The sequence below is a fragment of the Antennarius striatus genome, chromosome 1, assembly GCF_040054535.1.
Source record: "Antennarius striatus isolate MH-2024 chromosome 1, ASM4005453v1, whole genome shotgun sequence".
NCBI lineage: Eukaryota > Metazoa > Chordata > Actinopteri > Lophiiformes > Antennariidae > Antennarius > Antennarius striatus.
In genome coordinates this window covers 22850335-22866442 of record NC_090776.1, presented here as the reverse complement: position 1 = coordinate 22866442, position 16108 = coordinate 22850335, and the positions used below count along the sequence as shown (strand labels likewise).

General features: G+C 38.0%; 1 protein-coding gene across 2 annotated transcripts in view; it reads right to left on the bottom strand.

The window, feature by feature from the left end:
- The window catches only part of galnt18b (UDP-N-acetyl-alpha-D-galactosamine:polypeptide N-acetylgalactosaminyltransferase 18b), a 68442-nt gene that overhangs the window by 30142 nt on the left and 22192 nt on the right, over positions 1 to 16108 (bottom strand). For both annotated transcript variants that reach the window (XM_068321704.1, XM_068321695.1), the window contains 2 exons: positions 8183 to 8378; positions 5882 to 6048 (listed from right to left, as the gene is read on the bottom strand). In XM_068321704.1, coding sequence (XP_068177805.1) covers positions 5882 to 6048; positions 8183 to 8378 — 363 coding nt within the window. The remainder of the gene's footprint in view (positions 1 to 5881; positions 6049 to 8182; positions 8379 to 16108) is intronic.

The window sequence follows — 16108 nt, the reverse complement described above, 5'->3', positions numbered from 1 at the left end:
TTCTGATATTAAAGGCAACACAGAGCAGACAGATCACAACCGCAGTCTAATTCTCTGTCTGGTTTCTTTGTAGGCACTTGAAAAAAAATATTCCAGACAAATATAACAGTAAATTGGCTGTATGGTGGAAAGTTCTATACGCAACTGAAACAAAGTGCATGAAAAAAGGAAAAAGATAGGCTTAATTTAATCAGAACTTTCCTGCAAACACGTAAAATAAAATGTTCCCATTATGCATGCATTGTGAGTGAATACATTATTGATGACAACCATTGACATTTCCTGTCAAGGACGATGGAAAGTCCTGTGTCTTTAACATTCACTTTTTCTAAACAAACTGCTTTCAGCATGAAATAAATAAAATACCCTGAGTTTGTTTACAACCAAGCATCACTGCGTTTGATTGAACTCTGCTTCTTTGTGAATGCTGGAAACAAATGTACATCAGCTGAAGAAAACTGTAGCAGGAATGGGTCTTACTACCTGCATGGTCACCAGCGTGATTCCATATACAGCAAAATGGAGAATAAAAACAAAGTGTAAAGTCAAAAACACAAAAAAACTTACATTCTTCAATTCCCTCAATTTGTCAGAATTGTTTCTTGTCCAAGAACTGACAGCTGAACAAATAAGATTTTTCATAAAAAAGATTGCAAAGTCGGAAATCTAGAGGGTTACACTTATCTTTCAAGTGGATGCTGCTGTTTCTCGGAGGAGGGAGAAAACTGATGCTATTTCCCATCAGGCTATAAACAAGTCTGGAGTAGAATGATACCTACACAAGATATACCACAACATAAAAGTCCAAGGTACATTTACATGAAGAATGATGGCTTCCCATTGCAGGAGAGTGGTTGATGTTTTTATCCCTCGTATCAGCAGACATCCCATGTGTAAATCTGTCATTCATTAGGTGGCCTGAACTAAGTAGCATGGTTCTGGATCAGCAGCAGCAATCCACACCTCAGACTCTGATTTCTAAATAAAGCTACTGTGTTCACTCACATGAGCAGCTTCTGATGATGTAACACCAGATGACTGTACAACAACTCATCATCAATCATCATTTAATCATTGTTTAATCCATAAATAATTAAGATATTCTGATGAGTGTGCAAATGAAAATAAGAGTGATGAAGTTTATGCCTCATAACAAATCATAATAAAGTGTAGTCCATTACACCAGGCGTGGCTGATGGCCAGCACACATCGGTCTTTCCGGAGCGATATCTTGCGAAAGCTGTGCTGGAAAGCAACAGGAATTCAGATGGAGCTGGACTGAAACAACATTCATATTGGTTTCCAACATCACGGTCCAAGCAATAAGATAATATATTTAAATTGTGACAAGAAACAGGTTTTTCTGGCAAGATTTAAAAAAAAAAACATGTACAGCTGCAGAGTGGTGTTTATTCCATTGAGCTCAGATCATTTTTCATCCTCAGGAAGATTTAAATAAAGTAACACAACCTAAATATGGACATTAAGCTCCTGAATCAACAACACAATGAAAATCTTTTATATTCAAAGCAAAAACATACCTGCGTTTCATTACATTTCTTTCACTGTTCAAGGAGTTATATTATGACATACAGTGAATAAATATGTGGATAAACAGCCGCGGGATATTTGATCACAAAATTGCATTTTGGTAATTGTATGTTGTATTTCTGAGTTGTTTAATGCTGAATTACTGCCTGTTCACTTGGTGCAAATTCTAACTAAACACCAGACAGGTGTCAGTCCTTGCACAACAGATGGCAAACTGGATCGGATATGAGTCTCAAAGTTACTGTGTAGTTTGCACCACACCGCTTGTAAGATTTCTCACAGCAAAACTGTAGGTGTGAAAATCTGTTTGAAATATCTGATCCTCACTCTTCCTCCAGTTAAGTTTCCAGTCTTGTATCCAATGCCCAGGTCCAGAGTTTGGATATGAGATTGGCAGCTTGTTAGAAAGATTGTCAACACGTGTTGATGAAGTTCCAACTAAAATGTGAGCTGCTTTTACCTAATAGTTGGCAGCAAATAGTTTTAAAACTCAGTGTTGTTGGGTTTGGCTGCTCATCTCAGCTTCTGTGAACCCCCCTGCTCAAAATGGCCGGACTTGAAGTAACTACTTTTTGAATGTCCAACTAATATCAAACAGTTGTTAGAACTTCTCAGGATGCCCGAGTTACCGACTGAATCCACATTAGACCACGGCATTAAAGAGACAAACTTCTAAAGAGACAAGAAGCAAACCACACAATTAGGTCACCAGCACATTGTGATTCAGTTTAGATGAAATTCTCCCTAGAAGTGATCAAAAAAAGATGTTGGATTCATTTGTAAATACTAATAGATTACAATGGGTCCATTAACGCAATAACAGAAGTATCTGAGGCATTATTTAAGAGATAATATCTATGTCTTCCTTACAGGAAAGTCTACAGTTAAAGAGACGAACCAAAAAAAGGCGACCATATGAAAAAGGACTGAAAAAAAATTATGTATGGTACACTTATTAACATATGTTTTATTATTCCATATAGCACTCCATTTTGTTCATGAATTCATCTGCACTTGGATGACTCAATGCTGTTTCACACATGAAGGGGAAATGAAAAGATTTGTGATAATTCATGTCACCTTACTTTAAGTTCTTCTTTATAATCAAGTATAAATAAAGATAAGACAAGTCACTGTTAACCAAATGTCCATATTCACTGTTAAGAAGTAATAAATCAATACGTTAATTTTTAAATCAAATGCAAAAGAACTAATGAAGATATTTACTTTGAATTTTTTTTTTGGAATATATAATAAAACTGAAAGGATACAGGCCAAAGTCCAGTACATATAAACACAGTCATTATTTAATCAATTTTTTATAAAAATTGAAATTTCTCTAATAGGCACCACCAGGAATCCACCGATTCTGAAATCTATGAAAATTAGTGATTTAAAAAAACACTGTGTGAAAGAGGTTTGGATGAGATCATTCAATTCTTTCTTTTCTATTCATTTTGCTTGAAATTTTTTGCTCATTACAAAACAATTTACCTTCATCTATTTTTAAGGTATTCGTTTTATTTTTTGGTTCAAGTAAAGACATCCACTGACATCCTGCGTAATGAGTGGAAATTTCTAAAAAAGTCCACTCCGACATCGACAAGCCTTTCTTGGGCTCACAGCTTGGGACATTATCCAATTAAGGAGGAATCAGCTAGGTCAATTTGCCCTTCTCTCCCTTGATAGCTACACATCCTCCTGCATGCTAATACCACATGGAGGTGAGTGTTGACAGTGGCAGATGACGAATGTATAGCTGTGGATATCTGAGCAGTTAGCTGTGGGTGACGACCCTTTCAACAATCACAGTAGCCTCACAGGTCAAATGGCTAATGACATTTAGCAAACAGAAGTTTCAGATTCACAATTATAATGATGAGAGCAGGACTATCAGATGCAGTGGGACGAAGGCTCAGGCAAACGGGGTGAAACGCCATCAGCAAAATGTCAATGCGTGTCACACGTACCTGAAGGAGCTAGAGGTGACTGCTCCCCAGGTCTCAATTACTTGATGAAATATGAAAGATAATAAGTTCTGATTGATAATCTGAGCTCGGAGGAGGAAGAGGAGGAGCAAACTTTTGAGTTTTCATCTTAACAAATTTTTACAGATAAATTTATTTTCTGGACAATAATGGCCTAGTGGAAAGTGATTATTCTTATCCTGGGGCATAAGCTATAAATTACCAAAAGCAGAGTGTGCTACGTTCTGTTCAAAAAGGCTACATGCCATGAAACACATTCTGCATTATTGACTTGGGTACACACTTTCTTCCCCATGCCAATATTCCTTGTTTAATTGCCTTTAATGGCTGCCTCTGTTCTTGCAAATAGCACAACCCATCAAAGGTATACTGTCTGTAAATGACCTTGGTACAGTAGCATTACCTTTTTATGGCTTGCTTTCTTCTTTGTAATGTAGTTAATTAGGTCTTGCACTGCAAAGCATAGATTCACTTCTCACAAGTGAATTAAAGTCTATTTCCCGCCATGTACAAGTCAAGTCCTGTCCAGTAATGTAGCACATCAGTCAAGTGGATAGGATTCGGCAGCCATACATTGTCATTATACTGCATATCTTTTCACCCCAACACTGTTGACACTCCATCCAATGAATGCAGATGTACAAATTATGGTTGCAAATGCAAACAAATTGTGTATAAACACTTCATCACCTTGCTGAACTGTTATCTGCCTAAGGGCACATTTCCTAGCTGTGTAGCTAATTAGAGTTATTCATCAGTTAAATCCAGTGAATAAAGTCACTCATTAAAATCCCTGGAGGTCATTAGTGGGGCAGTACATATCACAGATATTGATTTCTACATGTGAGGTAATAAAATGCAAATTATAGACCAGCTTTACCGCAACACTTCTACAGCTACTTACAGAAAGAATCCTTATCATATAAATATATAAAGTATACCATAAACATAATGGCACCATACAAAATATTGTCACTAATGTGAATGGTGCCAGCTCATAAAATTAGCCTGCAGTTTTAATTTTTTTTAATAAAAAAATTGAGATAAGCATCTATAGAATAGTATGGTATAGAATAAATTGCAAAAAAAGAAAGTTTAAAACCTGTGATTAATGTGTATTTTATGTTTGAAAAAACACTCAACTTGTTGAGTTAAAGATCCAGAAACCCAAATCTGGAAAAAAAAAATACACACACAGAACCAGTCAAAGTGACTGTGTTCATAAATGCAAACAAAAAAATAAATACAAATAATAAAAGTATTAAAAATGAAAAGTACTAAGCTGTTGTGCGTATAAAGTTCTGAGAAATTCAACTGACGAGAATTCGAGTTGTGCTCTAGAAACCACTGCATTGTGGATAGACGTGCAGATGACCTATGCTGACTTTTATACTCATTCTAATAAGGCCAGTCTATATTCGATTTTCAGTTCTCAAACTAAAGCAAACAATCAGAGGGAGGAGGTGAAATTAACCCATCCCAGCAACCACAGCCTCAAACGTGACAGTCAAGCTGCACTCATCTGACTCCCGTGATAGAAGAGCAGGAACGCTCTCATGCAAGAAAGCTTTTCCACTCAAGGTTACTTTGCAGTGTGCTCGCAGAGCAGAAATACTCTCTCGTGAGCATAGTTTTCTGCTTGCAGTCAGTGTTCTGTGCACCCATGTCATTTGAATTGCAATTGATTTTTTAGTGCAGAGGTTTTGAGCCTAATTAAACATCGTACTGTGGAGGTCTCAAGTTGCATCATCACACTTCAACCAGAACTGACTTCCGAATAATTTGTTTGCAGTTACAAATTAGATAGGAATACAAAAAAGTTTATCTTTTCCAGAATATTGATGCAAAAAAAAGGTTTCTGGCATTAAAAATTACTATACACCTTGAAGTTAATATATTACATAGTGAGAAAAGCCTCTTAATTAAAAAAGAGGATGACTTTATACTCAATGATACAAACACGATTAAATTCTCAGAATTGCCTTCCACACAGTGGGAATCTACTACACAGACAACACTGTTAAAGTGAACACAGACTATTTGAAATAACCTAACTTTCAACCTTCAAAAAAATTACTAGTTGATGCAAATTAGTCCCACATGCTACAAATGGTACCTATTTTAGACCAGTATAACACACTGTTTAATCCATTTTTACATGTCACTCTTGTACCTGTGTATTCCTCTTTATGATGAAGAGTTGGGTTTATCTTGGAACAACAGCAGGACATACACCACTTAAATATATCGAGAAATTCAAAGCTTGGCGGCAATGTTAAGCCTGGCTGTGTGTGCTAAGCTAAAATTGGACAATGGCTCTATTTTGAAATGACGATACTTACTGTTATTGCTGTTGTCGTCCACCAGGATTATTTCTTTGAGAAGGTGCGAGGGCGTTCTGTTGATGGCGGAGTGAATGGACCGAAGGATGACAGACAGGGCTTCATTCACAAAGATGAACACAATGCTCACTTGAGGAAGGTTTAAAGGATAAGTGTTGTTCCGGCACCTGTGAAAGAAGTAACAAATCATTACAAGACAACGTCTGAGCTAATCTTTAGACCTGTATACGATCTAGAGGAACAACACATAAATTTAACCTTGATTTCTAAAGAGCAATGTAAAGTCAGATTTCATGCCATCCCAGACACTTGGCAGACCAAGCAAGCAGGACCCTATTTTCATAAATCAAGGTGTAAATGCAAGCACTGGCACCAGTTCATGGCCAGATGAGCTTTGGAAATTTAATGAGAGTGCCGCAGGAATAGTAGCGCACCTGTAAAGCAATTACAGAAGGGATCAGTTTAGGACTAATAAATATCAATCAAGCTTCACTCTTTGACTGCTAGGGGACTGTTTTTTTGCTGCAGCATGCAGACATTTTTATTGTGAATGAGGAAGTCAGTCTATTCTCTGAGGAGGAAACTGAAGCCTATTTCCAGAAAAATGCAGAGCAGGCAGCAGAAATATGACTAGGGAGCTGCTGGTCATGTCACTTTCAGTTTGAATTAAGGTATCTGAAACCGAAATGTGTGCTAAAAGATTCCCTCATTAGCAGTATGTGGATTGTTTCCATAATAATCCTCTTGTCATGACCGCTAAACATCGTTGTTCAGAGTGTATTATGTTGGCATTGTGACAGCTTATCCATGTCCTGCCGTGCCAATTAAATTGAGTAAAATCACACCACTGTTATCACATCATGCTACACATTATACACAGAAGCCTGTTGCATTTAGTGAAGATCACGACTTGAGCATTACATTTGGGAATTATGTGCAACATGTGTGTGATTAATGTACCCACCCAGAACAGTTTCAAATGAGTGTAAGAAGCCAGCATTAATGAGAATGGGTGCTCTTAGGGAAGTGTATTCCGTAGAAACCGACGTGCAGATCGTAAAGAGCCGTGTCAGTCCTTGCAATATGATGTCATCTTGTGTGATTGTTTAACCTTGGCAATGTGAACATGAGAGGTGCTAAAAAGTGAGCAACAGCCAAACTGTGCTGAAGATGATGTGTAGACTTTGCAGAATTGAAGTGCTCTTTGTCCAGGACATTATCTAACTTTCCACAGCATATGAATAACTGCACGCCTTTGAAAATACCCTGAGGGACGTTATAATTTACCATAAATTGAAAAAAATTAAACCTGCATCGTGCTGTAATGCAATTATGATCATATTGAACAGATTTGTTAGGTTCCTTTTATCAGTTCATCTCATTGACTTTTCAATACTTGACAAGTAAAGCTTTTTTCCTTTTTCACATTATAATACACAAAGTTAAGGTGTATTTAACTAATTTAATTATTTTCCTTTACACAGTAATAGTTACTTTGAACCTTGAAGGTCTTTCTTTGTGAAGTGACACTACGATATTGTGAGGTTTAATTGTAGGCTGCAGATGGACAATATGCACTTGGTCTACCACCTGCAGATGGTACCTTGAGGGATTTGCGACGGACGTTGGTACAGTCCATGTGTCTCTCCTTATGCCTGTCCCCTCCAGGCCTTTGCAGGGAAAGTGATGTCAACTTGATAATTCAAACAGCGTAGCAGCGTGGAGGACAGAAAACAATGGTCCAGTTCATGTTTACTAGACTCTGGTTAACTGGTGTGGGCGTTGTTCTTCCATTGCGTTTTGGGATGTTGGAAACATTTGATGTGACTAGACATTCAGACTAAAAGGACAGTATGATTAGCAGGACATAAGTGTGCTGCTAATCTAACCTGTCCTGACAATTTAAGCAGGGTAGTTGTGTTTTTATAGATTCAAAGAGTTCAAAACCAGAACTTCAGCAAGACTGTTAAAATTATATTTATCATACTGTGTGTGCATGTGTGTGTACATATTTAAACATATTAATACATTCTCAGGTCTAAACAGGAATTCAGTTAACAGGATCTTTTCAGCACGAAAAATATTCAAAAATATTTCAGAAATTTGCTACAATTCTGTTTGTCAAGCTTTGTAGAAGATTGTTCAAATCCATCTTTTAGTCCTAAAAGTTCTTCAGTAATTGTTTTTAAGCTTACAAAGTAGTTCTTAGTTGATTTGGACGTGCTACATCAGTATTGAACACATTTTAGAAGATAATGAGTCCATGACCATGTTTCAACAGCATTCTACCTGTAGTCTTACCCATCAGGCCTGAGGTCTGGTATTGGCCTGTCTAGAGAGAGTCGGTCACTGAGGTAGCCATTATATCCATAGTACTGGAACATCTTCAGTGCCACCCTGCGGTTATCCGGACTGAGCTCCTGGCCCCAGTGAGCAAACAGTGACGAGTCGGAGAATGATGTGTCCACCTGATCATCCTCACCCCTCCCTGGAGTGTCTACGAGACACAGGAAGACAAATTACACGAGTGTTTATCAGGGCCAGAGCCTCTCAGTCTACTGGTGAGGTTGGACATGAGGTGATGAGTGTTGAGAAATGAAAGGGCAAATATTATTCCTGTGATGAATGCTGTTTCCTTGTGTCAGTTATCAGGTGAAGGGTAGCCTGTCATTAACAAAGACTGATTGACTATCCTTCAACAGAAACACCAAGAGTTTGCACGCATGGCGAGAATCCACACCAGCAGTAAGTAGTCTGCTCTCTAGCTGATAATGTTGTTTGACCTATGCAGAGAGAACTTGAACCAAACTTCCCTGAATTTATCAACAGACTAACACACTTAGTACCTTTTAATAATTATTTGGGGGCTAATGAGCAATGTTTGCTGGAGTAAGTGGTGCAGCGAGTTCAAAATAAGAGCAAGCTTGACTCATTTCATTGCTGAGCAACACTGACAGCCCTGAGAGACTTTCAACTACCATTATTTAGTGTGACAAACAGTATATTACTGCCTCCAGTCCTCACTGATGGACTCAGTTCATGTGCAGACTCCATTAAACACTGGTGTCATCTGTTAGAAATTCTGTACTGCTTCTAAGAGACTGCAATGCCCTTTAGAACCAAATGTCTGAGTGAGCTTTAGAGTGAAGGAGGTTTGCCCACAGGTGATTGGTATGAATGTCAAAAATTAAGAGTATAGAAATCAGATACAAATTTCTCTTAAGGTTTCCAAACTGTGCCTGCATACTTTCTGTATTTCTGAAATCTGAGAGTCCACACCTTAACACCGCCAAGAAACACTGTCGACAGTATGGAAGTTATGCTGGCTTTTTCATTTGGTATAAACAAACATTCATTTGAGTCCTTGTATCTGTTACAGGATTATACTGGAACTCCATAATGTGTTGCCTTCTGCAAGTCTTAACACTGCGGAGATTTAGTCAACACATCGATATTTATGATCTATGAAAATACCAGCTGCTGGTGAGAAATTGCTGGTGTTAAACCAGTGGAGGAGTGTCATTTCATTTTATATGCAGTGAGCTCAGTGAAGAAGAGAAAGTTGTATGAATGAACCGCCTCGGCACAGTATCTACAGAAATTAATTTAAATGAATGAACCATATGAAACAATAGTAAAATTACTTTTATTATCATTAAAAAAGTTCTCAGTTCAATGAATTCCATGTGATGGTTAATAATAATGTGGTGTTAATTAAAATGTTCTAATTAGCTGGAACAGACATTTGATGAATACTGTGCTGATAATATCTGTTATTATATCCCAGTAAAAGTGAAGGTAACTGTTCCCTGTAGCATACTGAGACTAGACAATAAAAAGACAGAGCAATATCATTATGAAGCTTCCACATTTCAGGTTACTGCTGCCAGACTGAGGTTATCAGGAATAATTCACAACAAACCATATGGAGATATATATCAAACCAATTACTTGTCAGCACATTCATGAGAAATGTATTCATCAGGAATCCTATAAATTTGACTTAAAGACAACGTAAAAGTTTTTTTCATTATTATACCCACTAATCCACATAACCCAGCCTGGTATAGATGTGATTCACACATCACTTGTTGCATTACAAACAGTACAATAGGAGTGTAATGTGTTTCTGTTGGCCACTACTGACTCTTAATAAAGTAAAATCAACACAGCAAATGCAAAATTATGGCCCGACTGTGCCAGAAACAGCCGATCACTTGCTTTGTGTCTTACGTGAGCAGGTCTGATGCCTCACCATGTCTTATTCTCAGTTTGTGATAGCAGTTAAACACAACAGCATCATTCTCTCATTTGAGTGAAAGTTTAGTCCCTTGCTAAACAGAGTAACTTGATCATTAAAATAGAAAAACTATAAGTATAATCACCTGATTATACATTATACATTATTTAAATAGGCAAAACAATGCGTAGTATAAGCATAACGTTGTTGCCTGCAATTAAACTTTCCACTTAACGAAAGAAGTCAACAGAACAATCCCCAATGAATGGCACGCGCTTGAACAAACACATCCTAAACATTCACCACTGTGAAGCAAAAGGGAAGTATCTCAGTAAAGATTAAACTACAGACAGCATGGAAGCTGTGAAAGTCCTTCGGTGCTAACAAGCCTGAAGGTCCATTCATCTTGTGGTGGATATTAATTGAGCCTACAGAGACGGGTTCCTCAGTACTGATCCCCTAACGGGGTTGCTGTTGTTTGGACAGGCTAATCCCAGCAGTATAGTCTGTGTTGTTGCAGTACTGCACATTCAATATGATTGACAAATATACCAGCAGAACCTCCCAATAATGGGTTCACAGTGTGCTACAGTATATGGCTAATTGTTATTTGATGAATGATTCCCCCACCAACAGGAGCACAGACACCGAGCTCTACTGGAGCACTAGCCTACATCACTCAATCACATTTTTAAAATGTCTGCAAAATCTTTTTCCAGTTTCTGCCACTGACATGCAGCTGCATTACTAAAAGCTACTGGTAAAGATATAAATGTGGAGATATGAGTCTGTATGAGAACCAGCTCTGAGCGGCACACTGTGGTTCATTCACCTGTGGCCTGCAGTGTTTGGACATTGACAAGAGGTTGTTGTTTGGGAAAAGCTGCATTGCTTTTAAAGTACGGTAAGAGAAAAAGGTTATTTATTCCTTGCTATTATCCAGAGTGAAATTTTATCATTAATACTGCAGCAAAAGCCCCAGTAAAATGGGCCCAGTGGTCTCTTGAGCACGCAGTCAGTCAACTAACTTTGGTGCCAACTCAAGTAAAGCACGGCCAAACTCCTGGAGCAAAAACGGGTGTGCAGTCAGGTGATCCACTCCCTCAGCTTCCATTAACACTCCAGGAGTGAGTGGGGTGCTGCAAGAACTATGATTTCCTTGTGTGCATGTTTCACACCTGTCAACTCCCACAGTCACAGAGGATGCACGAAAGAGATAAGCACACGCGACCAACATGCATAAACTGATTGTCATTAAAAATATGACAAAAATCAGAGTCTGAATATTCAGTCTTTCAACCATTTAACCCGCTGATCTTATATGAACTTACTTTTCATTTCATAAAAGAGACAAAATCGCTCTACTTTATCAAATTATTTTTGTTCACCTCTCCCTGCTTGGGGAGAAGATGTTAGGCTGTGACTTAAAATAAAAGACCTGGATCAATAACTTTTTCACTGTTTTCTAGATGCAATCTGTCAATAGTTCAAGTAAAGTCATTGATCCGTAAAGTCACACCTTGTGTCTTGGGCCTTTTCAGTCACAATATGTACAGTACTTTTAATCAGGGTGCGTTTTGTGGGGAGATGGGAGGACCCCCTGGTTTTTACATCTCTACTTCCGCTGAATTAATTTTATTATTGGGGGTGTAGAGGTTAATCAAGGCTTTAAGCCACTCAGGTATTCTACCACATTTATGTGAATGACTTGCTGATGCCCTTCCTTGTAATCAAAAGTCCAACACACCACTTAATGTTTGATTACTCTGTTTTTTTTCCATTATATTTCTCAGTTAACTCGAATAATACTTGACATCAAATAAGAAAACATGAAGAGTTCAACAGTCAAAAAATTGTTTGTGGGTGACTAGCCTAAAAACCTAGAGGAGATAATATCAAGCAGTAATCGTCTGTCATGGATTATCTATCTATCTATCTATCTATCTATCTATCTATCTATCTATCTATCTATCTATCTATCTATCTATCTATCTATCTATCTATCTATCTATCTATCTATCTATCTATCTATCTATCTATCTATCTATCTATCTATCTATCTATCTATCTATCTATCTATCTATCTATCTATCGGATTTAAGAGTTGGTCCAAGAATTCAAGGTTTAATCTCAGCAGTGTTACTGTGACTAATCAGCCTTATACGTATTTCTGTACGATCATGTTTGATCCTGATTGTCACTGGACGTCTATAATAACTGTGCATGAAGTCATAATATAAAATGCTGTGGTGCATGTCCAAATATTCATTGTACACCGATTGTAAGCGCGACAGGGAGAAACAGAGGTTCGTTTCTGAGGGAGGAGAAGAACTTGATGCAGAATTCAGTCAGTAAAAAAAACAGGTGTCATCATACACATGAAAATTTCAGCACATGCTTGTGTTTCTACAACGTCAAAATCAAAGCAGCTGTCATCTGCAGGAGATCAAGCACTTTAAAAACGCCTCACATTCACAGCCTCTTGGACGACACCACAGAAAATCCTCTACACATTAGAACAGCTGTTGGTCTTTGGATCATTTTTTTTCCTCTGCTCATTTTACATTTATGTTAAATCACTTATGTTACTGAAATAACGCTGAGTTTACAATCTAAATATTTCTCACCTGTTCGGTTGATGGCTCAGGTTTGAGGAAATCCTGTTTTTCAAAATGATGTTTCGTAATTTTTTTTAAAGAATATTTTTCTCACACAGGTAAATACCAACAGTTGTAATACAGGACAAAGCACAACAGTCCATCACTGTCAGAATAAAATGAAGCCGTCAGGAAGATTTTTCTCCTGCATGCTTAGGTCTAAACTTTATTTCTCATATCATCGTGCTACATCCTCTTCTCCCATCACATCTACAGCACATGCTGAGTCTTAATTGCCTGCTGTCATTGTCTGAGACTGTCAAACTGAGCATAGCATAGCAACATACCTTCCATGTTAACCTATCATCTCGCCGCTGTCTTTACAAGCGTGATTCTCTCACTCGCTTAATACATTCATGCTGTTGCTAAGCAGACCATTTCAACCTTCATCACTGCCCAGGCCTCACAACTCTTCATCATTTCATAACTATTGCTTTTCATTATCTACCACTACCACCCGTGTCTGAACTCAATGGGAAGAAATATCTTGCTTCAGCAAAAGCCAGATGCCTTTTGATCTCAGCATCTCCCTGTAGATTCGAAACACCAAAGACCTAATCGTCTTCTGTAATAGGCAATTACCTTTACAACATTCCCTCTTCTCTATTTATTGATATATGTGGGTATTGATACAGCTTAAAATACTATTTCGATATTGTTTTTGACCATATTGACCAACTCTTGCCAGACATCTCCATGAGAACATGACTGACTTATCTTTTCCAACCCATAGGTCCTGAATAAGATCTGCAGTACGTCCATCAGAGTAGTTTATAACAGGATATAGCAGCTGGTGTTTACATCCTGCAGCACCTGACATACATTAAATACTATACAATTGGACTGGGGTTAAATATATAGACCACTGTGTATTTCTTTATTCTCATTTGACATGGTAGCAGGTGAAGAGACGGGTTAAACTGTTTTGGTTGTGAAGTGATGAAACTGCTCTTATCTTGCAGCGACATAAAAAGGTCAGAAGTGCTTTCATCTTTTATGACTGAACTCCCTTTCAGCTGAGGGAAGCAGGAAATGTTGCAGGGAGACTCCTAACAGAGGCTAAATGACATCCTTTTACTGCTATTTTATCATCTTTTCTCTTCACTGGCTGCCTCTGAGGTTCAGAATTAATTTACAGATATAATTGATCACAACACTGTTGGTTTACCCTCACTCACACCATGACTCAAATCAGTAGGAGTTAGACCAGGAGAGTATTTTATCCTCAGGGAACAGTTAGACCAAAGGACTCTGACCCAACACTGCCAAAAAAAAATTCATATCTTTTTTTTGTGTGATACAACTCTTCATTGTACACACTCTTCAGTTAGAAAAACAAAGAACAAAACATATTTACGATGTGGGAGCATACCTGGAACTAATTATGCATCAAACAGGACTGCATGAGCACAAAAAAAAAAAAAAGTGTCAATATTTTCCACTTTCTTACTAAGGGTATTTTTAGTTATAAACCTAAAATCTCCCAAATCCATTTTTAAGTTTGTTGTCTCAAACACTTGGTTCATGGCTAACAATACAAACCCTTTGAGACAAGACACAACTCTTTATCAGAAGTTGGAAGTGCAATTTTTATCTTAAATGCCGGACAATGAATGAATCAGTATTCAATACAAAAGAACAATTGATGGCATATCTTGCAGTTTGGGGATGTTTTCAGTCAATTACTGGACTGATACAATAAGGGCTGCTTTCATATCTAACCTGTTTGAATCAGTGAAAACAAACTCATGTCTGCATTCCCAGTCATTAAAATCACTTCTGAACTGTCAGTGTAAAGTTGGTGCAGAGCAAACCACTGAGAGGCGCCATGAAAAGGTTGCTCTCTCTTGTGGGTAATTTGTAGCATGAAAAAAAGCAAAACTGCAGGATACTGGTATTAATATGGATTTTAGTATTTTTTTTAACTGTTAATAAATTCCTCTGCTGACTGTGAACTGTTAATGAATGAATCTCTAAAACCAGTACAGGTAGTCCTCAACCTACAAACACAACTGGTTCTGTGAGGTTGTTTGTAAGCTGAAATGTTCATGAGTCGTTATTTATGAAATTTCAATCTATAATCGCTAGTCTTGATCTCTTTCATGTTGAGCATTTTAGCGCATGAGGCTTGTTGATGGATCATGCAGCGATAATTCAAGACGTTCGGGAGAGCATTGGACATGAGCAGTGACCTACATTCCTGAAAAAGTCAGATATCATCTGATTGGCTGTCCTGTGAGTCATTCAAGTGACAGGTTGGATGATAGACGAGGTCTATTTTTTAAAAAAAATATCATGCGATCTACTCGAATTGCTGCTGTTGCAAAGGACCAACATATTGAGCGCTGCTTCACAGCATCTACAGGGACGTGCAGGAAGTTGCTCTGATGTGGGGAGGACAGTGATGCTCTCTCTTGTTTGACTGTTAAATTGGGTGGGTGGGGGGGATTCAAGAACATTCAGGGAGAAGATATGAGAAAGAACCTGAGACTGTGATAAGTGCTGAGTTGAGTCAGAGGCTGGACTGAACTCTGACACACAAACACAACACACTTTGGTTTGCAGAACACAGCAGCTCTTGCATTGTGATCATGAGCTCTTACGCAGAGAAGTTACCGTTTTTACATGCTTACTCCTAGTTTCTCACAAGAAGTGCACTTTTTCCCGACAACAAATACAGATAATAAGCAATTAGTCTATGTGCTGGGTCTTCCACTATATAGGTGTTATTAGGACTCCTGCAATTGGCTCAGGAGGAGAGGAAAATTCACTCATTAGGACACATCAGTGGCTGGCACATCACACTGACATTCACTCTTCAAAGAGGAGAAGGGTGATTGGCTTTGTCTTTCTTTGTTTATTACCAAGAGGGGATATGCAGAGGCAGAATTTAGTAGAAGGGTCATGGGTTTACTTGCAGTGGTCTTTGTCATCTCTCCCCCTTTTGTTCTTTCCTCCTCATTAAAGTGCTGAAATCACTTGTGCCCTTCAGTGGGATACAAAGGTTTTTTTGTGTTTTCTCATCTTTTAAAAAAAAAAAAAATTCTCCCGAAAATACTCAATGCCCTTAACATCAGCAAATTCTTAGAAGCTAGCTGCAATGCTTTCCTTTTGTTGAACAGTGGCGGATATTATGAAGCAGTTCCTGTCATTTTTCACGTTGAACAGTGAACCATTTCCCTTATTGAACTTGTAAATATGGATTTGTTCGTCCATTACATTCAACCAACAGAGACGTTAGTTCTTCAACCTTTCACCACATGTGGCTTCTTCAGCACAAAAACATCAAAACCCCAAACATATTTTCCTGTGCCTTTTGTTTTACATCAT